This window comes from Vicia villosa, linkage group LG4 (genome assembly GCF_029867415.1).
Source record: "Vicia villosa cultivar HV-30 ecotype Madison, WI linkage group LG4, Vvil1.0, whole genome shotgun sequence".
NCBI lineage: Eukaryota > Viridiplantae > Streptophyta > Magnoliopsida > Fabales > Fabaceae > Vicia > Vicia villosa.
Genome location: NC_081183.1, coordinates 110421207 through 110449153, shown reverse-complemented (window position 1 = coordinate 110449153; position 27947 = coordinate 110421207). Strand labels below are relative to the sequence as shown.

Genomic DNA, 27947 nt, shown 5'->3' with positions numbered 1-27947 from the left:
TACCATAAGAGTCACGGACATCTGACCGAGGAATGCATTCATCTGAAGGATGCCATTGAAACACTGATCAAGGAAGGTCGCCTCTCGAGATACACAAAGAAAGGGGAACCTTCCCGGAGAGACGACCAACGAAACTCATACGAGGGGAACTCACCGGATAACAGGCCCCCCGCAAGTAACCCTGTCCGTCACCCGTCTAGAAGATTTCATACCATCAGTCGGGATGTCTACCGCACTCAGCAAATGGGAAAGATTCCCATTCACCATGGTCGTCTCTAACGGCGGAGATCCTGGTTCCCTCACCATCAGTTTAGTGAAGAGAAAGTTCGATGAATTGCTCAGTGCCAACGCGGACCTCGGCCCTACTCTGCGAAAGTTCCGGGGAAAATCAGAACCAATCACCTTCTACCTAGAAGAACTGCCCGGCGGATCTCCAACGCCACAATTCCCCTGCTCGTCCGAGCTAGAATGGCGAATTTTGACGTCCGACGGGTCCTGGTCGATGAAGGCAGCTCGGTCGAAATCATGTATTCCCACCTCTTCCGAACACTCCAGCTGGACGACTCACACCTCACCCCCTATGTAGGTTCGGACCTCTAAGGCTTCAACGGAGCCACCAACAAACCTTGGGGTTACGTCGAGTTGATTGTCACCTTTGGAGAAGGGGAGGCCTCCAGGCAAGTCAAAACCAGATTCTTGGTGATCGACTGCAAAACCCTGTACAATTGCATCATCGGGCGCCCCACTCTGGCCGAACTAACCGCCGTGCCCTCCACTGTCCACCTGAAGATGAAGTTCTACACAAGAACAGGACGAGTGGCCACCATCAACGCTGATATTGAAGCTGCCAGAAGAATCTTCGACGCCTCCGTCAAGGGACTAGAACTGATCGCTCCTCCAACCAGTTCCAACAAAAAGCCAAGGGCCGAAGACAAGCATCCTCAAGAAAACTAGCATCAGACAACCAACGTCAGCTCAGTCGACCTGGATGCCCGGTTTACAGAAGAAGAACTGAAGATTGGGGAAGAGGCGCGATCAAAGGCACCTCATCCCGTCCGACCTGTCCCAGACGGAGATTTCGAGCTTGTTCCCTTGGGTGACAACCCCGACAAAGCGGTAAAGATCGGTAAGGGCATCCCAGACCTACCGAGGAAGCAGCTCGTGGCCTGCCTTCGAGCAAATGCCGACCTATTCGCTTGGAGCGTCGCAGAAATGCCCGGACTCGACCCCGAGGTCGCCTGCCACCACCTCTCCATCGATCCAGCCGCAAAGGCCGTAGTTCAACGTAGGCGTCGGCAGTCTCCCGAGAAAGCGGAGGCTGCCGAGAAAGCTGTAAAAGACCTCCTAGAGGCAAATTTTATTTCCGAGGCCAAGTATTCAACTTGGCTCTCAAACGTTGTACTTGTTAAGAAATCTAATGGAAAATGGAGAATGTGTGTTGATTACACTGATGTTAACCGGGGATGTCCAAAAGACGTCTATCCTTTACCTAACATTGAAAGACTGGTCGACAACTCGGCCGGCTATAAACTATTGTCTTTTATGGATGCTTATTCAGGTTACAACCAGATCCCCATGGCGAGGAGCGACAAACAGTCCACAGCGTTTATGACCGAGTCGGGAAACTATTACTACAACGTAATGCCCTTCGGGCTCAAAAACACTGGGTCCACGTATCAACGGATGATGAACAAAGTGTTCCGAGGAGAGATCGGCAATACTCTCGAGGTATACATGGACGATATGATCGTCAAATCTCGAGAAGACACCGACCACACCTCCCATCTCGAGCGGGTATTTGAGCGGGCCAGGTCCTGCAAGATGCGCTTCAACCCGGAGAAATGCACCTTCGGCGTCCGAGCAGGCAATTTCCTCGGTTTCTATTTGACCGAACGGGGAATAGAGGCCAACCCGGATAAATACCGAGCATTCTCTGAACTCCCCACTCCTAACAATAAAAAATCCATCCAAGTCCTAAACGGGATGCTCACCGCACTATCCCGTTTCGTCGCGAAATCCGCCCAACACGCTCTCCCTTTCTTTAAACTGCTACGCAAAGAAGCGACCTTTGAATGGTCCGAGGAATGCGAGCAAGCACCGACCTTTGCGAAGCAGGTGCTCTCCAAACCGCCCATCCTTTCTCGACCCGAGGACAACGAGCCTTTGTATCTTTACCTAGCCGTTTCAAACGAAGCAGTCAGTGCGACTTTGATCCGAGAAACTGAAGACGGGCAAAAACCCGTATACTTCACCAGCAAAGCCCTACAAGGACCTGAGGTGCGATACCAACAGATCGAGAAAGTCGCCATGACCCTAGTGATAGCGGCCAGAAGGCTGCGATATTATTTCCTCGCCCACACCATCTTCGTTCGAACAGATCAACCTATCAAGCAACTCCTCAGCCGACAGGACATGGCCGGCAGAATGCTGAGATGGTCCCTCGAGCTTTCCGAGTTCGACGTACAATACGAGAGCAGGAGGGCATTAAAAGCTCAGGCGTTAGCAGACTTCGTAGCAGAGATGACCTCGACCACCGACTCCCCGGACACAACCAAGAACAAATGGACCATCTACGTAGATGGCGCCTTAAGCAGTTCGGGAAGCGGGGCAGGCATTATCTTAGAAAACGACGAAGGACTCATCATCGAAGTATCCTTAGTCCTATCTTTCAACACGTCGAACAACCAGGCCGAGTACGAAGCCCTCCTTGCAGGCCTGAGACTTGCCGAGGATGTGGGCGCGCGGGAGGTCAAGATCTACACGGATTCCCAACTCGTCGCATCCCAAATCAGCGGCGATTATCAAGCCAAAAGCGACGTACTCGCCGAGTACCTCACGCTCGTCAAGGATAAGATGAAAAAATTTGTCAAAGCAGAAGTCGAGCATATTCCCCGAGAACACAACTCACAGGCCGACATATTATCCAAACTTGCGAGCACAAGAAAGAAAGGGGGAAACAAGTCGGTAATCCAGGAAATCCTACCCAGACCGAGCATAGGAGAAAACGCGCGAGCTCTACAAATATTCGCCATCGGGGACGACCATTGCTGGATGACCCCGGTATATAACTTCCTCACGAAAGACGAACTTCCCGCTGACACGAAGGAAGCTTCAGCGATAAAGAGACGAGCCTGCTCGTACACTATCATCGAAAACAAACTATACCGGCGAGGCTTCTCCATCCCTCTCCTTAAATGCATCGACGCCTCGCAAGCACTTGAAGTACTCCAAGAGCTTCACGAAGGAATCAACGGCCAACACCTCGGAGGACGATCACTAGCAAGGAAAGCCCTCAGAGTCGGCTACTATTGGCCGACCATGCAGCAAGACGCCAAAGAATATGTCCAGAAATGCGACAAATGTCAGCATCATGCCGACATGCACCTGGCTCCCCCGAACGAGCTTAAATCTCTCTCCTCGCCTTGGCCCTTCTCCACCTGGGGAATGGACCTCCTCGGACCTTTCCCGGTCGGGTCTTACCAGAATAAATATCTAGTGGTCGCAGTGGATTACTTCACGAAATGGATAGAAGCTGAAGCGCTCGCCAAAATCACGTCCCAAAACGTACTCCGCTTTTATAAGCGGAACATACTCGCTCGATTCGGGGTGCCACAGGCGATCATAACCGATAACGGCACCCAGTTCACGGACAGAAAATTTCAGGAGTTTGTGGCTAAACTCGGGACGAAACAGCACTTCACTTCGGTCGAGCACCCCCAAACGAACGGGCAAGCTGAAGCCGCCAACCGGGTCATTCTCCATGGACTAAAGAGAAGGTTGGGCGAGGCGAAAAAGGCTTGGGTCGAAGAGCTACACAGCGTCCTTTGGGCATACAGGACGACCCCACATTCGAGCACCGGCGAAAGACCGTTCAGGTTAACCTATGGCACCGAAGCCGTGATCCCCGTAGAGATCTGAGAACCCTCTCGTCGGACCGAGTCACCTCTCGAAGAGGAACTCAATGACGAAGCTATGAGAGAAGAGCTCGATATGGTCGAAGAAATCCGAATAGGATCTTCCTTCCAAGAAGCGAAATTGAAACAATAGATAGCCTTACGCCATAGCACTAAAGTTATCAAGCGTGGATTCGAAGTCGGACTCTTAGTGCTCCGCAGAAACATGAAAGATTCGCGCGAGGGCAAACTAGCCCCGAACTGGGAAGGCCCGTATCGAGTTTACGATAAAACCGAAAACGGTGCGTATTACCTCAGGAACCTTCTCTGCGAAAAACTTGCTCGACCTTGGAATGCTGAAAAACTCAGACGCTATTACAGATAGAAACAACCTAATGCTACCCGGCCGCTCGTAGCGAACACGGGGAAAGGCTGGGTAAGGACTCGCGCCATGGTACAAGCGCGTATGCTCCACGACATCATCAGTCGGAGCCCCCCTATCAGAAGGCGAAACCGACTACGCAGCGGGCCTTACATACAGACCCTCCGCGGAAGTACCTGCACGGCAGAACCCCAGCTCGCGATGGGATCGTTCACGCTGCGAGCCCTTGGCCCCGACCGCGGTCTCGAGCTCGCTTATAGCGCATACCTGCTCTGCGCACCCTGGCCGTACACTACACGCCCGGGCCATAAACCTCGGCCGAGCACAAACATAAATACTCAATAAACATCAGATAAGCGCAAATAAACATTGGAACATAAAATGCAGAATAGTATTAAAAACCGACTAAACTGGCCGGAGATATCCAAATATTACAAAAAATTATCCGGGCACCGCCCAACTAACTACTTTGGCATGCAGGCCACAAAAACATTGGCACGCAGGCCACAAGTAAAAAGAAACAGATCAGATATCGCCATCCTCCTCCTCGGCACCATTGTCCTCACCCTGGGCCTCCTGCTCATCTTCCCAGTCTTCGAACTCCGGATTTGACTCAATCTGCCCGCCCACGACCTTATTGTACGGACCAATGCCCTTCGTCACCAAGCGCGGATTGAGGACTTTCAGTTGATCCACCGCGGCCTTAAATCCAACCCCTAGGGTAGCAACGCAGTCGACCTCCAGCTCCCTCACCTTTCCCAGAAGCTGGGAGCGGGTCACCAAGGCCTTCTCGTCTTCATCTTCCTCGGCAGTAGGGAGATGGGACCTCTCTAACTCAGCAACTCGCTCACGGAGCCTTTTTCCCTCGGCCTCCAAGGTCCTGACCTTGTCCTGCTCTTTATAGAGGTCTTCAACAATGCCGCTTTGGACCTCATACTTGTCTTTGTAATTTTCAAACTCGTGCTCCAGCTCGTCGTATTTGGTCTGCAGAGCATCATAGTCCTTCTGAGGACAGACCCTTTGAGCATTAAGGGTCAAGGCCAAGGCGGCCACCCTCATCATCCCCTAAGGTCCTCAGACAAGTCCTTATCTCGGGCCACCCGGTCTCGCCTGACTATATGCCTCACCTCCTCGCGCTCAAGCAGCACATTCCTTTTCGAGAAGATCCCCCTGTGCAGAGTACAAGAAGGCAGCACTCTGTCATCCTCGGAAGGGTTGTCGTTGATAAGAGGGCGAAGTTCCGGGGTCCCTTCATTCTTTTGTTTTTTCCCGGCCGGAGAACCACCCGAAGTCGTCCCAATCGACGAGGGGGAGCCACCGTCAGGGGCGCCCGCAGCAGCCGCTTTAACCTCCTCGACCCGCGTCCGCTTCACGGTCAGCTTGACGGCCGCCTTGTTCTTTGCCCTCATCTTCACAACTTTGTCATGCAGGTCGGCCATTTTTCCTGCAAAATAAAGAGTTAGAACCAAAGGGATATTGCTCGAACAAGAAATAACTATCTCACCTAACAAAATCATCGCGTCCCCGTAACTTCTGCACTCGAGGACGGCTTTGGTGTTGATATACCGAGGCTCCAGCATGGGGCCTCCATCTTCCTCGAATAAGGGATCCCCGTTAGGATATGTACATATGGCCAATCTAAACCCGTCCACGAAAGAAGCAAGCCGCTGATACCCCCCTGTATCGCGCTCGTTGAGATCCTCATCCTGGAAGGTATAATAGTCGGTCCCACGCTCGAAGTGATCAGGCTGCCACTCCAACGGGAATCGAGCAGATGGGCCCACTTTCTTCACTCCGTCCTGAATATACTCGCGCTCCTCGAACAAGTGGTTCTCGGGCTCAAGAGTGAATGGCTTGATCAAAAAATACCGACTCTTGAAATGCTTGATAGAATCCTGATAAATGGCGAACAGCTTCTTCGGCTGCTTAAAAGACACCCAACTCCACTTGCCATTCGGGTCACGCAACCTCTGCAAATGAAACACTCTGAAGAAAAGAGGCAAAGTCGCATCGACCTCCAAGAATCCACATACAACTTCAAAGGCCCTTAGGAACGCAAAAGCGTTGGGATGAAGCTGGGACGGGCACAGGCGCAACCAACCGAAGACGCTCCGTTGCAAACAAGTGAAGGGGAGCCGAAGGCTAACCTCCTTGAAGATGAACTCATACATAGCGAAGCGAGGACCAGGGAATTGCGAGCAGATCCTCTGGTGAGACTTAGGCACAAAGGCGCCCCAAGAAGGCTCCTCGCCCTGGTCAAGATCCTCGATGACGTTAAAAGCTTCCTTAGGACGCGTCGAGAAACGCGACGCAATCGTCCTCGGAGCAACAGCCATCCATTCCTCAAGTTCCCTCGGGGAGGTGTCGACGATGGGAATGCCCTCCTCTTGCGAGCAACCAACAGCTTCGTCCCCGTCTGATATGTCGAAGACGATATCGTCTTTGTTCTCGTCGGCCATTTACCTGAAAAGCAGAGGAAACAGCGAATTCGACTGGTCAAATCCACCCTTCCACCGCAAGTCAAGTGAAAAGGCGAGGAAAAGGGACGAGGAAAGAATCCCGCCAGCCACCGAATAACCGACGAGCTAAATTAGAAAGAGGCGCCCACAGAATAAGGTCGCCACGTACAGCGGTGGACGGTAAGTGCGTCTGGCTCTCCGGCAAACTCATACCCTAACCGAGGCATGCAACCTCCTTTGCTCGTCGCATTCAAACTACTCTTGATTAATTCTAAAGGCTAGACGTCTCATTCAAATATTCTTGCCCCGCTCACTCAAATCTCACTCGGCAAATGCGTGGGAAAAATAATGATCTCCTAGAGCTACTCGGCTAACTCATGAACTTTGCTCGATACACTCATCAATCCTACCTGCCACGCTCAAAGCTAAAACATAAAACTTAAATAAAAGCAAGAAGAAGACGAGGAACTTACTTGAAGGAGCGGAGAAGATATGTACGAGACGAAGAGGAGAGCAGTGAACGAATCTTGAAAGTTTGAAAAATGTTAAGTGACAAATGAGTGATCTCCTCACTCCTTATATAGGAAAAGAAGGCCAAAGGGTGTCATGATGGCCTAGGCAGCCTAGGAGGCGCCATCATTGCCTACACCCCAAGGCGGCTCCATCCACAAAAAAAGGCCACGTGTCATGAAACAACTTGGGAAAACCCAAAGGGCGTAGTCAGCTTTCGTGCCTAAAAGCGGCGCAACAATAATGACAATCTCCACAACTGCCACCTGTCAGTCACACTGACAAGAAGTAACCGAAACGTGTCAAGTGGAAACCAAGGGACAGCCGCCTCCCAAGTTTCCATGAACACCAGCCGACCACTATTCGGTCTTATAACCGGCAGCAACTCCTCCTCCCGTCGACCTAAGCATGCGAGGAGCCCTCTGTTGTAAACCGTTGTTCGTACTCTTGCTCAGCTAGCCTCTTGGTTAAAGTCATCACCCTCATAAGACTAATGACTTGGGGGCTCCTGTTCTGGACTGGGCCGAGCAGGCCTAGCTCTTCTCACCAGCCGAGCAGGCTCAAATCATTTGGGCCCATTTACTTGATAACCGTCGTAGGTTATCCGCGCGCGAAGACCATGCATCACACTTCAACGAAGGATTCGGTCAACCACCTCCGAACCCTACGCCATGCTCATCCAGAACGTGAGTCTCCTGCTGACTCAGCCCTAGCACAGGACGTTTTGGCAGTTCCCTAGCACGTGGGCCTCCAATTGGATTTGGCCCAACTAGGGAACCTTGGCCCAGCGCTGGGGGCTATAAATACCCTCTTTCACTAGAGGGTCAGGTATTCCATTCTTCACTCTCAACCCTCATTCTCTGATAGCTACTAACTTAAGCATCGAAGAACCTTGCAGGTATCCCCCCATCTTGCTCTCCAAGCCAGATTCTGCTGCCTTGACGATTCTTCTGATCAGGTACGATCACATGGGTATGTAAAGTTAAGATGTAACAAATAGGATTAAAAAATTCGAAAAGATGGGGAATTTTATCCAAGAAATGGATAAAAGCTTACACGACAATCAAGACTACAGGTTGGTGATGGAGACCTGCTGAGCCTCAACTCGTACGGATCTTAGTTGTGCAATTGTATGTGTTGAAGCAATCTACTTTTTGTGCCGTAAATTAGAACCTGCGCACGTTGCTTTATGAATCAGTCCCTTCCAAATGCATATAAAAGATTGGAGATATTGCTTTTTTAGTGCTACAGATAAGTGTGGCTCAGCAATTAGTGTTGAAGAAAGCAATTTTCAGAAGTTTAACTTAGAACCTACACACAATGCTTTTTGAAGCAGTGATATCCAAACGAATATAAGATATTTTAAACTTCTTTATAAGCTAGCAATATGATAGTAATGATGAAAAACTTGGCCCTAAGCATTGAAATAAAAGTACATGACAATTGTTTCAAATTATATTGAATATTGATGCAAAAGACTTGTATATATTTTATGAGAAAAGATATGTGTACACCGATTGTTTACACTTACACCGTAAGTGTATATATAAAGCATACTAGTTTTATATTTTAATAATTTATTCTATCTTGATTTATGTGCAAGACTTTTTATCTTTGTTATTTGAATACGGTGTATCAATACGGTGTATAAAAACTGGTGTAAATATAGCACCCCTCATATTTTATTAAGTTGTTATAGAACATGTATCGATGACAAACATGGATATAGTATGTTCTTGATAAATGGAAGTAAAGGTGTCAATTACCATACCATAAAATCATCAATGTGTTAATTTTGTAATGTATTAGAAGTCAACACAAAGGACATATAGAAACTGATAGTTGTTTATGAAAATATTGGCATTAGTAAACTGAAAAGCTCTAGATTACAAACTTGGATATAATATGTTTTTCATAAATGAAAGTCATCTCTATAAAAGGTGTCAATTAACATACTTAAGCGTCTTCAATATATTAATTTTGTTCTTCAATATATTAATATTGTTATGTATTAGAAGACACGCAAAGGACATATAATAACTGATAGTTGTTCATGAAAAACTTGGCATCAATAAATTGATGTAGGCATTGTGCAAAGCAGTTGGAATGTAAGAAAATATGAAGCCAAAACTCTCTCAATTTATTGTTGGAAACATAGTTGTTTTAATAAAAATCTACTTTTAATATAATAAAGTACAATACATATGAAATCCTCTCATTAACCCTCTAATCACCAATTTGAGGGTGATAATCGGGGACACGACGGTAATTGCATAAACCTTAATAATTTAATTAAAAATATGTATCCCATAATCATTGTATTACTTTTCAGTTGTCCAATTTCTTTTCCATAATTAATATTATTGTCATGCTTTTGTAGATAGTTGTGCAAATCTGCATGGAATACAGCAAAACCATTTGCACGCTTTTTCTCTTTGGTTGCTCAAGAAAACTTCACTTCTTCTATCATCCTTCTATATATATTATGGCTTTTGATTTCAAGCTCCAAACCCTACATTTGGCTTATCTTCCTCTCCTGTTTCCGCCCATCAATATTAGGTTTATCTTTTTCACGTAGAGTTTGCGATACATCCTCCATGCCACACTGTTAGTTGTTTTTCTAAACGACTTTTGTTTTAAGCTATCTATTTTTCCATTTCTGCAGAATATGAGTCGTAAATTTGACTGCATAAAAGACATCAGCGACAAGAAGGAAACATGGAGATTGGTTGTTCGAATTATTGATCTATGGAGCGTTGTTAACAGTAAGGGTGCTGAACATCTGGAGATGGTTATCATGGATGCTGCGGTATAAGTATTTCATTTTCGTTTAATCTTGCATTTTTTCATTATTAGCAAGCGTTTTCTGGGATTAACCATATTTTACATTTGTTGTTAGGGTGATCGAATTCAAGTTTTGATTCGGGCTGATCATACAGATAAGTGGAAATCAAGAATTCAAGAGAATATGACTTGCATAATCAACAACGGTACTGTATTTGATAACGATTTTCAGTGGAAGCTGTGTGACCATTCGAAGAAATTCGTGTTCCTTGGTGGTACGACCATGAAACATATGGATGTACAAAATATTCCTCCTCTGAAGTATTATTTCAAAGAGTTTTCCGAAATTAATGCAGGCAAATGTCATCTTAACAGACTTGAAGGTAGGAAAAAAACATTAAGCACGCTTTACTTCTTATAAGGATCCATTTACTTATAACATTTGCCATATTTGATCTCTTTTGCAGATATTATAGGTGTTGTACATGAGATAAACAATATGCAATCAAACACTCCAGGAAAGAAGACATTTGTGGCCCTCAGTCTGAAAGATTTGAGGTATATTTGTTCCCCTTAATCCTCTTTCAGTATTTATTTATCGATTATTATGATTCAATGTAAATTTTTCTTAACCCAATTTTTGGTTTAACATCTCAGCGGTGACATTATTAACTGCACATTATGGGAGATCTATGGTACTAAGTTTTTGGATTATTATAATGACCCAACTAACACGGGTGCTATTGTCATCATACTAACCCATGCAATGATCAAGGATTCTCAGGGTTTGTTTTTATTTATTTTTCTGCTGTTTGCCTTATCACATTTTTTCAACAATGTTGTAAACTTTTTTTTTTCTTCAATCAGTATCCAATGCATGGAGTGGTTCAAAGTTGCTAATCAACGAAGACATCCAGGAGATTTCTCAGTTTTTGTCAAAGTATTAACATTAGGCAGTCTTTTATTTCAATTAGTTTTGCATGTTGATTCCAATTTATAACATGGATTTATTATAATATTCCCAGGTTGCCTGCAAATGAGCAATCCCAAAAGCCTTCGCAATCTGCCAAATCTATGTCTCTTTGGTCTGGTGGATCTCAGTTTACAACACTTGAAAAATTTGTTCATAAGGCAAAGTGCATTCCTTTGAGTCAATTCTGCAAAATCAAACAAGTATAACTCAGAAATTCGTAAATGTATATTCAAGTTGTTAACAATTATCTATATGTATTTGTAATGTTTTTATTTTTATTTTTAGGACATGTTATGTGTTACTGTTGGAACTACCACGAAATTTTATGTATCCAAGCATGGTTGGTTTTACTATGGTTGCACAAAATGCTCTGTGAAGGCTACTGATTTGAACAATCCATACCAGTGTGTGTGTGGCGAAAATGTTCACAAACCCATACCAAGGTTGTTTGTTGTAATTATTTATATTTATGACCTTTTAACCCTTTTTGTCTAAGATCACTCAATTATACCTATATGTATTTATGTAATAGGTACAAAGTTGATATATATGTTTATGACGGTGAATCAAAGTTCCGATTTGTATTTTGGGATGCCGACTGTGAGTAGATTATAGGACAATCTGCTGATAGCATGCATAAATCAATGTTAGAGGTATGTTAATAATTTAGTTTCTTTGTAAAATAGTATAATATATGGTTTCTAACATTCTTTTTCAACTTTAGAATGGTGAAGATGATCCCATGGTTTATCCTGACGAGCTTGACATGTTGTTGGAAAAGAAAATGGCTTTGAGAGCTAAAGTACAACCAACCTTTTGGCAAGCATCTGTTTGGAAGTTTTCTTATGATGAAGAATTTGTCAGTCAAATTGAAAAGGATTATATTGCTGATGAGGTTTTTCAGTTTATAGTAATCCGCTTGAATATCTTAAATTAACTGGAATCCAACTGTATTAATAATATCCTATTGTATAATACAGGCTCATAGTCTTCCTCCCATTCAAAATGCTGTTGCTGATCATGTTGATACTTCCATGGTATGTTATTTGATAATTGCAATGTTTTCATGCAAAACATGTATTTTATTCCATATTTTACTAAATCTGTTTACTACATTCGAAGGAGTCCTTATCTGCATTTGGAGAAAATGATCCTGACAAGAGTTTGGCCAATACCCCATCAAAGAGTGTTTCTCATGATGTTGATGCTGAAGAATCGGATTGTCAACTTTTAGGACTTACACAATATTCAGGAACCAAACCACCCAAAAAAGTGAAGATTGAACCAAATGCTTGAAGACTTCATCAACTTTTTTATTTTATGCATCCTATATCTAATTTGCTGGAACTTATAATCCTATGGTTTATGTTTTTTGGTTGTTAAATTTATGGGATGTATTGTTTTATTTACTTTGTGGTACTGCATTTTCTACCAACAAACCTTTCACTCTTGGACAACATGTAGTTTTTGTATTCAAGCATTTTATTTAATTTCAATTTCGAGATTGCCATGGAATTATTTTGTTCAATTTTAATCAATGTCTTATTCTGAATTTAGTGTTATGACAGTTTTTTTGGGTTGTATTGTTTCAAAATTATATCTACTTTTGTTTATCACTATTGGACAAGATGGATGTGAGATATTTTTACATTTATGCCCAATCCAATTGTACTTTTACTTAATCATATTAGTTTACATAATATGATTCTAATATATGCTGCAGGTGAGATATTGTTATTTAAATTTGTTATATAACAATTTAACCATCTGACAATCAACCTATATATTTTATTTACAAAATCATAATAACAAAATTATACAAGTTTAATTTGAACCATTTTTTTTCTTGCATATTTAGGGTTCTTTTTAAATATTGTATGAATTACTAAATCATGCTCCTATTAATATTTTCAAAAACAGATATTCTCATCAACCAATATAACTTTTGCTATTCCATTATTTTTGTTGCTAAACTTATAATAGTTTTTATTTATTCATGAAATATTTTCAATAATCTCCCTTTTTTTACTCAAGCCACTTACTCACTCATTTCATTTATTACATGCTTTGGAAACTAGACAAGTTAAGTTTGTTTCACACTTTAAACAATCATCATTGCTTTTCTATCATGCTTTGGATGTTTAATGACACTTAACATGTATTGCCAAGAATGATAATCATTACAATATCAAAACAAAATTGTGTATGAAAGAGATTAATTCATGACTATGCTAAGCGTGCAGATGAAAGTAAAGGACCAAACAAAGGCATCATTGCTAATATCAACTCCTACTATAATTATTACATATCCACATAACTTAAACATACATATATTATGGCTTTATATTCCTACCAAGTCTTTGTCCGAAAATCTGTCTAAACAAATCAAATAAGCAGAAATATGGATGGTCTAAATCAAAAGGCTCTTGAAGATAAATGGTTTAGCAGTGTGTTAAGCAAAAAAAGATCAGCAGAAGCAAGACTTCATCGTAAACGTTAACTTCAATCCAAGAGAGCAAAGAAATTGAATGGACTGCAGAAGGAGAATGTAGGAAAGACTACCCCAATTAGTAGACATGATAATGCTCATGCAAGAATTCCATTTTCTACCATCTCTCAGAACATTCCAAGTTCCAGAAATTCGGTTATAACAACTTTGCAGAAAACTCATGCTTCCTCAGTGATCAGTAGTCTTGCAAATTCGTTGAATAAAAAACGTCCAAGAGTCGTTACTTGCAGAAACATCAATATGAGAAGGACGAATTTAAAGAATAGATTTGATAACGTTGTTGGTGAATGTGGTTCTACATCTTCAAAAAACTCTCAATTACATACTACTGAAATCAATGAACTTTTTGAAGATGACAACGAAGAGGATAATATGCATGATGATTCGTCAGAGAGTATGGTTTATTTATGGTAATGTACATTCTCAATGAATTTAAACACTAAACAAATTTCTAATTAACTTTGCATGTATCAATTTCCATAGGTTGGAGTTCAGACGACAGCATGGTTATGGACGAAGATGAATAAGATATGGACAATCAAGCTGTAATGGTCAATGCACTACCATCAGGTTTTGTAACAATAATGTAATCATTGTCAGTAAATTTATATTGTTAAACATCCTCTCATCTGTTAACTTAGCTATGCATTCATTTAGGAGATTTTTACGACATAGGTGATCCAGTGTTTGAATGTCCAAAATGTGGTGCAAACATGTGGTATATAGAAAGGAAGACCAAGTGTCGGCAAACATTAAAACCTAAGTTCACAATGTGTTGTGGGGATGGTAAAGTTCAAATTCCTCTATTGAGAGAACCTCCACCGGTGTTACAGAAACTGCTGTTTGACCAAACAAACCCTGAATCAAAACTATTTCAACAACAAATATGTCTTTTCAACATGATGTTTGCATTTACGTATCCGGGTGCTAAAATGGACAACCGTTTTAACAATGGTAGAGGTCCTCCAAATTATCGAATTCAAGGACAATCATGTCATCGTATAGGTAGCATGTTACCATTGCCATGACAAAATCCCCGATTTGCACAACTCTATATATATGATACTGAACATGAAATACAACATAGAGTAAACAGATTCAAGTATGTTTATTAATTACTTCATGTATAATAATATGCTCTGTTTTATGCGATATGGACCATATACCATTTTTTTGTTTTCATTCTTTGCAGGACAAAAGACGGAATAAATCTTGACATAGTGAAAAAACTCTCTTCTATGTTATATCAACACAATGTTCATGCTCAGAGTTTTAAGATGGCAAGGGATATACTTTCCGAAGGCAATGTTTTTGACCTAAAGCTCCGTCTTATTTCCAAGCGACGCACCGATGGAAGAATTTATAATCAACCAACTGTTTCCGAAGTTGCTGCTCTAATTGTTGGTGATGTTGATACTGCTGAGAAGAGGGACATAATAATGCACAAACAGACTGGACAACTTCAAAGAATAGATGAATATCATTCATCATATTTGGGATTTCAATATCCATTGCTTTTCCCTTATGGCGAAGATGGTTACAGGCCTAACATTAGACATCGCAATCAAGATTCCAACAATAGACGTAACTCAGAATCAATGATTGGAGTAGCCGACAACGAGGATGTTCCGTGGGAGCAAGCAAATAAAAGAAATAGACTCACAATTAGAGAGTGGTTCGCATTTCGTATTCAAGCCAGAAAGAATGAGGCCCAAACAGTTATCAGATCAAGAAGGTTATTTCAATAGTTTTTGGTTGATGGTTATACAATGATGGAATCTGAGAGACTTCGATGGTTAAGAAAAAATCAATCTAAACTTCGAGTTGGAAAGTATAACTATCTAATAGATGTCAGAACCAATGGACATACCGATGGTGCAAACACAGGGAAAAGAGTTGTCCTTCCATCTTCCTATGCTGGTAGTCGCAGATACATGGATCAACTTTACTTTGATGGAATGGCAATATGTAGTTATGTTAGATTTCCCGATCTACTCATAATGTTTACGTGTAATCCAAACTGGCCGGAATTGAAACGTGTACTTGCTTCTAATAATTTGACACCAGCAGATCGGCCGGACCTCATAACGAGAATATTTAAGATGAAATTCGATGAGTTACTGTCAGATTTGACTAAAAAAAGTTGTATGGGAAAAGTTCTTGCGTGTAAGTATTGATTCATTTCAAAACTTGGCATATATTATTTTGATTCTTAAACATCATTATTCATACTTTTTTTCTGTTGTAGATATGTACACAATTGAGTTTCAGAAAAGAGGCCTTCCCCACGCTCATATTTTGATATTTCTACATCCATCCAGCAAATATCCAACACCTGCTGATATTGACCGTATCATATCTGCCGAAATTCCGAACAAGGACACCGACGGAGACTTATATAACTTGGTAAAAAGTCACATGATTCACGGACCATGCGGAAACGCAAACCGGTCTTCGCAATGCATGAAGGATGGTAAATGTTCCAAATACTTTCCTAAAGACTTTCGGGCTGATACAGTCGTCGATCAATATGGTTATCCGGTTTACAGAAGAAGGGACAACGGTCACACTGTCATTAGGAATGGTATAGAGGTTGACAATAGATTTGTTGTTCCTTACAATGCAAAATTGTTGTTGAAGTTTAGAACTCATATTAATATGGAATGGTGCAATCAAAGCACATCCATAAAATATTTGTTTAAATACATCAACAAAGGCTATGATCGAATAACTGCTGCAATTGTCATGAATGAAAATGGATGTCCTATCGAGCGTCAAGATGTTGATGAAATCAAGCAGTATATTGATTGTAGGTATGTTTCTCCAAGTGAAGCATCTTGGAGGATTTATGGTTTCCCCATTCATGGAAGGAAACTAGCTGTGGAAAGATTACACTTCCATTGCGAATGTCAACATTCAGTCTACTATACTGACATCAGCAATGTTTCCAATGTTCTTGAGAAACCAAGTGTAACTGAATCGATGTTTACGGCATGGTTTGAAGCTAATCAGAAATACACCGAAGCTCAACAGTTAACTTATAGCAATTTTGTTTCAAAGTTTGTATATGTCAAAAAGAAGAGAGAGTGGAAACCCAGGCAGAAGGGTTACACAATTGGCAGGTTAATTTGGGTTCCTCCAACTACAGGAGAATTGTACTTTCTCAGAATGATGCTTACACATGTGAAGGGCCCTCGAAATTATTCAGAACTGAAAATAGTTAACAACGTCAAGTACGATACTTTCCGTGATGCATGTTTTGCAATGGGTTTTATTGGGGATGATCGTGAATTTATAGCTGCTATTTCAGAGGCATTTCAGTGGGGTTCTGGCCATTATTTAAGATTGCTTTTTGTCCACATGTTGTTGTCAAGTAGCATTAACAGACCAAGGCATGTATGGAGCAAAACAAGGCATCTTCTATCCGATGGAATTCTTTACTTTCAGCAGACTATTGCCAACAACAGAGGTAACATGTCATTGAAGCAAAAAGTAGATATCAACTTCCTTAACTTCATTTTTTAAATAATTCTATTGCACACTTCTGTTAAAATAGGTTTGAGGTTATCAGAACAAGAAATATACAATCTGACATTGATTGAGATAGAAAAGCTACTACAACGCAACCGTAAGAGCCTAAGCGACTTTCCTGGGATGCCAAAACCACAAGGATATGTTCCCGAAGAATTTGGCAACAAGCTTATTTACGAAGAGCGGAACTACAATCCCGATGAACAACTTCAAGAATTTAACATGCTGTATCAGAATCTCACAGGTTTCTTCACTGTCCATTTGAATTTTGTTATAAATGTAAAACCAAATTAATAGTAGCATAGCATAGTATCTTACGATTGTTTAAGAATAATATTCTAATTACCAACAGATGAACAAAGGGATGTATTCAAGCAAATCATGATGGCCGTGAATAACCAGAATGGAGGCGTGTTCTTTCTTTATGGTTACGGCGGTACAGGCAAAACCTATATGTGGAGAACACTAGCTTCTTATATAAGATCAAAGAAACAAATATGTCTGACAGTTGCTTCTTCTGGAATTGCCTCACTATTACTACCAGGTGGCCGGACGGCGCATTCTAAATTCAAAATTCCAATTCCCACGCTTGAATCTTCCACATGCGACATAAACAAATGGAGCGATAGAGGTGATCTACTAAAACTATCAAAGTTGATAATCTGGGACGAGGCTCCAATGTGTCACAAATTTTGTTTTGAGGCATTGGATAAAACTCTGAAGGATATCATGGGTGGGTCCAAAGCATCAAATAAAATATTTGGAGGTAAGGTAATAGTCTTCGGCGGTGATTTCAGGCAAATTCATCCAGTTATTCCAAGAGGCAGCCGCTCAGATATAGTTCATGCTACAATAAATTCATCATACATATGGGATCACTGCAAGGTTTTGAAACTTACAAAGAACATGCGACTACAGCAGTCGGCAACATCCACCAGTTCTGCAGAGTTAAGACATTTCTCAAATTGGATTTTAACTGTTGGAGATGGGAAGATATCAGAACCAAATGATGGTTATGCAGAGATCGACGTTCCTAAAGATCTGTTGATCTCTGATTTTGATGATCCCCTTGAGGCAATATTTGAAAACACCTATCCAAATTTTGATGTTAATTACAATAATGTGGATTTTCTACAGTCAAGGGCAATATTAGCTGGAACCATAGAGACTGTTGATCAAATCAATCAGTATATTTTAGAATTTGTTATCGGTAATCAACATTTCTTTATAAGATTTTGTTGCGTATTTTATTTTTTCATGCCCAATATTATGTACGACAACAAATAACATTGTCAACCTGCAGGTCAAGAGAAAGAGTATTTAAGCTCGGATTCAGTTGATACCACAGACGGTGACGGCAATGAATCTTTTGATGTTTTAACTCCAGAATTTTTGAATGCCTTGCAAGATTCCGGTGTCCCCAATCATAAAATCAAATTGAAGATCGGTACTCCAATAATGCTTCTCAGGAATATTGATCAAGCAGAAGGTCTTTGCAATGGAACACGTCTCATTGTTACCAAATTGGCCGATCATGTTATAGAAGCAAAAATTATTTCTGAAAAGAACATTGGTGGTGTCGTATACATTGCACGAATGGACATAACTCCGACTCAATCCCCATGGCCCTTCCGAATGACCAGAAGACAGTTTCCTATAATGGTATGCTACGCTATGACAATTAACAAATCTCAAGGTCACTCTTTAGATTTTGTCGGTATATATTTGTCAAGAAGCGTGTTCAGTCACGGTCAATTTTATGTGGCAGTATCAAGAGTAAAGAGCAAAAAGGGTCTAAAGATTTTAATTCACGACAAAGACAAACAACCATTGTCGGTGACGGCGAATTTCGTTTTCAAAGAAGTCTTTGAAAATTTATAGTTGGACATTTAAATGTTCTATTCAATTAGTATTTTGAAGTTTTAAACGCCATGCACGTAAACATTTCAAGTTCGGGGGTTTCTAATGAAGATCTTGAAGGATACTATGATTTTTTTGTAGATGCACAATATTTTTTTTTGTAATTGCAATATATAGTATATGCAACTCATGTATATCTATTTTTTTGCAATTCACACATTCTTCAATTATATATCATTAATCTAAAGCCTTAGAGAAACAGAAACATGCTCTAAAAGAATTACATCATAAAAAGATCCACTTTTTAATAAAACATATATACCAAACAATATAACATTTGCATATTCTTAAGACTAAATCACTTTGTTACCAAACAATATAACATTTGCATCATCATTCATAGAAATTAACAGAGGTAAAACTAAATCACAGTCAACATAAAATCCATATTCTTAAACAAAAACCATTCACAACACAAACTCTAAAAATAAAAAACATCCAACCCAACACAAAATCTAAAGATAAAAAACAACCAACCCAACACAGTACCTTCGTATTAAAACATACCAGCAACATCAATTCCTGTTCACTAACTCAACAAATATCAGATCTGAAAATGGAATCATTGAGAATTCAAGCACGTCTCCTGATTTAAGTTTTTTCTCTCTTGCAAAAGAGTACCATCCAAGCCCAATATGTATTTCATACTCATTCCTTCCGGCCCTAAGAATTACGCAGTGATATCCTTTTCCATCAACAAGATCTACCATCCTTATTGCATTCTGCGTCTTTCCAAAGCACGTCTTTGATATTTCCATAGGAATATTCTACAGAATTTATAACATGCATGATATGTAAATGAGTTGTACAAATATATACATAAATACATTAAATTTTTCAAGATATTTACCAGTGCATTTTGTCCATGCATGTTTGATTTTGTGACATGCTTCCTCCACTTTACTTCACCACTATAATCAGCCATGCATTCCTCTTCAGTAAGAAATCCATCGTTTATGAGACTTTTTAACATTTTATCTTGCTCTTCGTCGAACTCTTTAATGATTTGACGTGCCCACTCAAGGGAGTCTCTTTCCGGATCACTTAAACATTATATACAACAGTATAATTATTCTACAAATTATAACAAAATTATTTCGAATATAACTATTCATTCTTTTTTTGTTGTTAAGAACAACCGTCATCTTAGTACAGATCTAACAAAAATCTTTAATAAATACTTAGTTATCAACTATACATCCCTAATTGAGATCAAGTTTTTCAGTGCATGCAAAAGTAGAGAAATCTGAATTATTTTTATGTCAGAAGAAATTTTCTATTAAGCATGCATTGTCTACTTACCTGCTGGAAGGAGAAGGAACAAATGGTACACCCCACTTCACCATCTCCAAAGTTGTAATGATAATAGAGCAAGATATTTCCATTTCTCTAAAACTTCCTATATATGCTCATAGGTATACACTTACATTTTGGGCCGTGGAACTTGATGGGCCTTTATTTTATAGGACATAAAAACCAAAACAAATTAAAATAATATTCATCATTATACTTTGTAACATGTATACATATATTGTAAACCATACATTATTACTTTTTTAAATTTTGTTATATATGTTTCAATATAAATCTTATTTTACTCGCAATACAACATAAATTAATTCATATTTTTTTTATTATAAAAAACATCTATTTAAAAATCCAATAGAGTTTGGACTTATGTATTTTTTTAAATATTTTCACTTTCTTAATAAATACAGTAAAAAAAGAATTCATATTCTAAATGACAACATTGTAACAAAATAATAGTTTTCATATTCCAAACATATGAATCACATTAAAGTTAGGTGCCAAAATAGTTATCCATAACATACAAATAAACTTATAGATACCATAACATCAGAATTATAAAAAAGATGTAACCATTAGAATTTAAACAAAAAAGATAGTTGAGTTTTGATAGAGTTAAGGAGCATTGCAGGAAAAGTTCAACACAAAATGCCATCCAACAACAAGATTTAAATTCCCCCATACATAAAGGAAAAAGAGTTTATACTGAAAACACTTAAACAACATAATGATTAGCAAGTTTCTTCCACAACTTTCCAAGACCCATCATTTCTTCTTCATCGTAACATAAATGAAAGTACCATGTCGGGCCAATTGACATGTAAGTTTGTCACCTCTCTTGAACCCTTTGGCCTTCACATATGCGTACCAGCCTTGAGTCATGTATTTCTCAGATGGACTTGGAACCCCGTTACGATATGCCGTCTTCACAGTACACTTGAATTGTTGATACAAATCACAATCTCTAATGGTTACCTCCTTCTGATTACTTGCCAAGCAGTCTATTGCTATCTGCTTAGGGAAATGCTGCAACAACACATAGATTCCATTGATCAAACACTTGACATCAGCAAAGTATTAAAATACAAGGTAAATTTCGAGCATGCTTACCTGGACATTATCCTTCTTTACTTTTGAATTCTTTATAGAAATATCCCAGCAGTAAGTTGGCTTTCCCCCCCACATTCTTATCCTAACATTTGAAACATTTTTGCCCTTTTTTGCAAGTTTCACAGTTCTTTTCGGTTTCCCATCTGTAACAGCTCTTTTGTTGGCAGTCCTGCACTCAGCCTGCGTGTTTGTTCTCTTACCAAGGACACTTGCTTTGTTTGCAACTGTTTTCTCAACAACAGTGTTGGAGTTCTCAGTGGTTTTGCTATTTGGTTGATTATCGTTCCCAGAGACAAGGGGACATCATATTGTTCAACCTTAACATTCCTTATAGGAACATCTGTGTTGACGACATTTGAAACAACTTCAGGGGCATTCTTTGAAGTTTCTGCAAATGTAACAGATTTCTTCGATTTTGTCCTATCTTTTCTAACAGACCTGGCACAAGATTGTTTTTCAGAACCATCTGCAACCTCATTCACGAGTTTCTCTATCTCATTCATTGCTGTCTCCTCACTGGAAGAACAGTTGTAAGTCCGTTAGGACGTTTTGAATGAGAAATAAACAATAATAACCCTAAGTCTTACTTAAATAAGCTTAAAATTTCAAGATTAACAACTTGAAAATAGATATAAGATGACAATCTGGACCGAAAATGAAAACTATTAGGAAATAATGAGTAACACTAACAGCCAAACAAAGATAAGTCAAACTTTCACAATATTCCGAAAGGTGAATTTCAGAAATAGTAAGGGTTCTACTCCATTCACATCATTTTCTAAAACTCACACAAAACCATTTTATCATGCAGAATAAATCAAAAAACCCTAAAACCTAAATAGATCGGGGCTGGAAAAAATCCCAACAAATGAAATAGAGGAGGAAATAATGTTTCTGACCTCATGACACCTTCATCGTCGTCTGATATCCACCCATGCGTTGGCTTTCGTCCACCCCTCAATGTCTTCATTTCTTAGTATCTTTTGAAGAAATGTCTGTTTTTTTTCTAAACAAGAGGAATGAAATCAGTAAAAGTGATGTAATGTGAATAGTCCAAAATATATCGTGACTATACCTTGCACGCTTCAGTTTCCCCAGACTTCTTCAATAAATGACACCTATTTAATCAATCATAACTGTTCTCTATTATCCACGGTGTAACCAAAGCAATTACTAAACATTTGGAACAACGCTTTGTATTATAACTAAAAAAATGCATTTATGTTATCAGCATCCGTTAACTTCAAATATACATGCATACACTACTTTTTCTAGCTTTACCAATACCATGCAGTGTTTTTATATTTTGTTCTCCTTTGTTTTGTTTTTTATTACTTCCTCTTTACCATATTTTCCGGAATTCAAAACAGTAAAAAAACTAAATAAATATTTTTTTTATACCTATATAGTAGAATCCAATTTTTAGGGGCAATTATTAGATGTTATCAACTATTTTTAAATAAATATTAGTTTATTTCATCACATTTAATATCAAAATAAAATTTATCACATGCAGAAATTAAGTCACATATTATTTTATAAATACCTCATATATAATTTTTTAAAATTATTATGTATATGTTAGAGCAAATATTTCAAACAAAAATTGTCAAGTTATTTTTTTCCACTCACGTAATAATTAAGAATCAATAAATAATTTTTAAAAAAATACTATATCTATTTTTAAACACTTAATATTTTATTAAAAAATAATATAAATAATTTTAAACACTTAATATTTTTAAAAAAATACTATACATAATATGTGCTTTCAGATGCTTTTTTCTCTACAATTTTATTATTACCAATTATATTGAACTGCAAATGTTGTTACAATATTACTTTCATATAATTATATCCTTATGTTTACTTTTCATACTATATATCATTAACAGTTGTATCCTATTAACTTACATATCTTACACAAATTAATTAAATCTGAAACACAACCACATTACAATAACAACACCAATTAAACTAAACTAAACCATGATAATCATTTAAATGTTCAAGCATCGGTCCAAATCATAAAACTATAATATTGGAATTACAAAAAAAGTTATCAAACCATTGTCTGTTACAATTCAAATAGAAACTATCAATATAACATAAAAAAAGTTCCAAACATTACATTAAACTTCATAGATTTAAAACAAAATAACCCAGCAACATCATTCAAAACAAACTGCCGCTCTTCCAAAACTGCAAAACCACTTCATCCAGTCTAGCCATCAACACCTAAACCTGCATTACACAACAATCACAATTTCACAAAATTACCAGAAGCATACGGATCAACAAACAAATCATTTAATGTAGATATTACAATAGATTTTGTGTCTACAGAGATATTCCTAACCATTGTTTTTAGCTTCTTCACCAACTCTGCCCATATCATCCAGTCACTGTCATACAGAAGACAAACACAGAGTTAATGCGTGAAATGGAATTAAACTCATCTAACCTAATATCATGTTCTTTCAAGACAATCGTTGAATAAAAATGTTATACCTTTCACTTTCAAAGGCGATCCTCCCAAGATACACTGAATTGGATATCTCAACCATTCTGGGATTTATCTGCAGTCCCACACTTCCCATAACATCAGCCACAAATTGAACGTCTTCCAATAAAGCAAATCCCAAACCAGCCCTAATTTCCTGATGCTTCCCCGACCATTTGATTCCAAGCATCTCATTCTGCCACACCATTGATATGTTCTTAATCTTACTCCCCCTTTCCCAGCCGCATGCAACATTGTTGATTGCATGTAAAGCCCACTCACTGCACAACCTGGTAATCCGTTGTTTCTTCGTCCTCAACCTCATTCGGAGTAGCTTGGATCTTTGCTTCATCCTTCGTTTTATCGCGAATCGTTCCACAGGGTCCTCAACGACAAGAAACTTCAAGGACCTACATAAGAAACAAGCATCGAACAGACTCAGAATCCACAGAAAACAAACGAAAGAAAAAGATTGGATTAAAAGAAAAAGATCAACCACCTGCAAGCTTTGGCTACTTGGGAGAAACTACCCATTTTTCTTCCAACTTTTTGCTTTACGGTTCGTCCTTTGTTACTTGAAGTGTGGGACTTAACAAGTTTCTATCACTATATATACACAAAGGCCTATTACCTATTAGACTTCTGTTTAGTAGGTAAACAAGCAAAAGATTTTGGAAACTGGAGAAATCCACTTTTTCTGTGCATGCAGAACTAAATACAATCAACTCTTTTTAAGAGTATTAATTAATTCCACGTTATTTATATATGAGTCAATTTTTTAATTGTGTGGAAAAAATAATATACTGATGTTTGTTTATTTTATAATGTAATCCAAAACTTAAATTATTTCTTTTCATACAATATCACACGTTAAGATTTATTAACATAAAAACTATAAAATAAAGAGTTCTAATGTTTTTTTCTCTTTCATAATTAATAATAATTGTTATTGTGTTCTAATTATTTATTTATTTATTTATTTTTCATACATATTTCAGCTTTAATTTGTAATATTTATGATTTAATTATTTTTATTTATATACATATTTCATTTTGTTTAATATAATTATTTAACCATAACAATATTATATTTATTTAATATTTATAATGTAGTCCACAAATTTTAATTATTTTTTTTGATACATTATCAAACGTTTAAGATTACTTAATATAAAAAATATTACATCTATGTTCAAATGTTCTTTTCCTCTCTATCATATCTATTATTAATAATTTGTTTATTCTAATTATTTATTTATTTATTATTTTTTTTGTCAAAATATTTCATTTTTATTTATCAATCATTATGATATGTTGATTATTATTTATATACATATGTCATTTTTTTAAAAATTATTATTTAACCATAACAATATTATATTTATTTGATATTTATACCGACTTTCCGTGACCCGTGCGGGCGCACGGGTCCTTTACTAGTGTAGAGTAAAAGGGCACAATTAAAGAGGACTTTTAAAATATAACTTTTATCCCCCTTTTTTTGTCTTTCTTTTTTTACTTTTAGTCCCTCTATTTTAAAAACCACGATTTTGGTCCCTTTTTCAAGTTTTGTTTTGAATTTTAGTCCCCCAACCAATTTTAAAATACTTTTTAATGATGTGGCATATCCAAATGGTTCCTTTTTATTTCCATGTCATATTAAATAATGACGTGGCACAATATTGCAACTAGTAATATACAGTAGAAACTCTTTAAATTAATAATGTCAGGACTGGAGAAATTTATTAATTTAGAGAGTTATTAAGTTATCGATAAATTAATAATTATTAATTTAAAGAGTTTTTAAGTAATTATATTGTACATACCAAACAAAAAGGCAAATTAGTTTATGCCTCTTAGAATTACGTTGCAGCGAATCTTGGGACTCAACGTAAATTAATAACTATTGTGTTCATATTCATTGGAAATCAATAATGACTTTTGAAGTACAGTAAATGTAAACAAGAGGAACAAATGTGTTCAATGTATTCTTAAGCAAGTTTGGCATATATAACTTACATGATTTTTCAGTTTCTATGAATTATTAATTTATAATTTTCTTGGGACTGAAAATTATAAAGGGATCTCCCGAAAAATTATTATCTTATTATTTTATCGAGTTTTTCAATTTTTTACATTGGCTCAAGTCGGGACCGGACAAATTTATTATTTTAGAGAATTTATTAATTTACCGAGTATTAATTTAAAGAGTTTCTACTGTAATATTAATTAAAGTTTTCAAAAATTAAGAAATAAAATTATTTTATAAATCAATTATGGGCTAGGCCTTAGACCACTTACTTCCAACAATAGTCCGATACACATGATAACATTTATTTGTGGGTGGTTGAATTATATAGACACTCATGTTGCTTTTAAGCTAAATAATGTGGGACTTTATTGCATTACTCCCTCTGGTCTCATTTATAAGCAAAAATTTAATTTTTAGATTCATTCAACAATCAATGTATTTAGTCTATTATTAGACTAAATACATTGATTGTTGAATGAATCTAAAAATTAAATGTTTGCTTATAATTGAGACCGGAGGGAGTACTTATCAAAACAATTCTCAATCACAATAGTATAAGAACACAACACAACACAACACAAACATCCAACTCTACAATGTGCATTTTTCCGATTCATTGTTTGACATGCTTTTGCAATTGTTATTAATAAAAGGTATATAATAATACAACCACACTTATATTTTCATATAACATTAACCATAATTCTCATATTAGTAATGTGATTAATTCTACAGCTTACTTTGTTGATGGCTTTGATATTGGAAAGTTATTGCTTAATTAACATTATCATAATTCTTAAATTATAAGCATGGACCTTTAACAAATTATTTCTTAATTACCATTGGTTAGTAAAATTATTGCTTGATTGTTGCATTTCTTAAATTACTATGAAACAAATTAATGCACTTATGGAGAGAGATTATGCAATATATAGCCTTCAACATTGACAAAACACTTTGGCCAACTATGATATTATTAGGTGGATATTCTTTTGAGTCATAAGACATGTTATAGACCCTGAAAGTTGCTACTGGACTTTCAAACTCGTCATTGGTTCAATCCTCGCGGGGGGTCACTATTGGGAACAAGGTTGAAACAAATGAGCAATAACAATGGTCTTCAAATGCTGGTGTTAGTTGACAAGAATTTAAAAATTGTCTTCAAATTACTAATTTTCAGTAGCTTTAGATTATTCCAGGTTTGTATCTAACTGTTGTGATTTAAGATAATGTTTTTTTTATTTTTCTTTTCTTTTCTATAATGAATGAATGAAAGCAAGAAAATGGGAGGTGGTAATATGAGGAGAAAAATGAACAACTCTTTCACAATAGTTTTGGATTGGCCAATTCGGCATTATAACATAGGCGAGAATTCTGCTGTTATGATTTAAGAAAATGTTGTGGCAGAGTTGGATGGCTGTGTTCTTCCACTGTTGTGATTCAGTGGTGATTGTCAATAGAATAAAGTCCCACATTGTTTAGCTAAGAAGCAACATGAGTGTTTATATAGTTCAACTACACACAAGTTTGTGTCATCTTGTACACTGCACTGTTGCCGAAAGAAATTAGTTGCGGGTTAAGCCTAAGTATTTGGTTTTTAAATATTTTTAATTCTGAAAAAATATAATTATAATTACTAATTGCAATATTGTGTCAAGTCATTAATTAATATGACGTGGAAATAAAATGTAACCATTTGGATATGCATTAATACATGTGCCACATTGATCAGTGCATTTTTATGCACGTTCTTCGGTTTGTTTTATTTATTTTTATGTTTTAATATGTTTTTATATTTTATTTTATTTTTGCACTTATTTGTTTTTCGTATTAATTTTTCAGCAATAACAGTCTGCACGGAAACGTTCATATCTGGAGTTCCAGGAGTCCGATTGAGGCGTTCTAATAATCGCCGGAAAGCTAAGAAAAAGATCTACGATTTTTGTTCAGAAGTCAGAAGCAAATTCGGACTCCAACAAGGCCAGAAAACTCGTACAAGCTGCTGCATTATTTTTTGTATTTTGTTTGGGTTA

At 37.9% G+C, this 27947-nt stretch overlaps 2 protein-coding genes and 1 long non-coding RNA gene across 3 annotated transcripts; all 3 read left to right on the top strand.

Annotated features, from left to right (window-relative positions):
- The first annotated feature begins 9912 nt into the window (after positions 1–9912).
- Positions 9913–10605, top strand: LOC131597661 (uncharacterized). The gene is made up of 3 exons (XM_058870345.1): positions 9913–10053; positions 10144–10411; positions 10496–10605. Exons 1-3 carry the CDS (start codon positions 9913–9915, stop codon positions 10603–10605), a joined length of 519 nt encoding a protein of 172 aa, XP_058726328.1.
- A 1216-nt stretch (positions 10606–11821) lies between these two features.
- LOC131599477 (uncharacterized) lies at positions 11822–12197 on the top strand. The gene is made up of 3 exons (XR_009282793.1): positions 11822–11896; positions 11982–12038; positions 12124–12197. It is a non-coding gene; the product is annotated as an uncharacterized LOC131599477 (long non-coding RNA).
- A 3085-nt stretch (positions 12198–15282) lies between these two features.
- LOC131597660 (uncharacterized) lies at positions 15283–18922 on the top strand. The gene is made up of 5 exons (XM_058870344.1): positions 15283–15676; positions 15759–16979; positions 17067–17285; positions 17394–18251; positions 18345–18922. The coding sequence occupies exons 1-5, from the start codon at positions 15283–15285 to the stop codon at positions 18920–18922; spliced, it is 3270 nt and encodes a 1089-aa protein (XP_058726327.1).
- The last annotated feature ends 9025 nt before the right edge of the window (positions 18923–27947 follow it).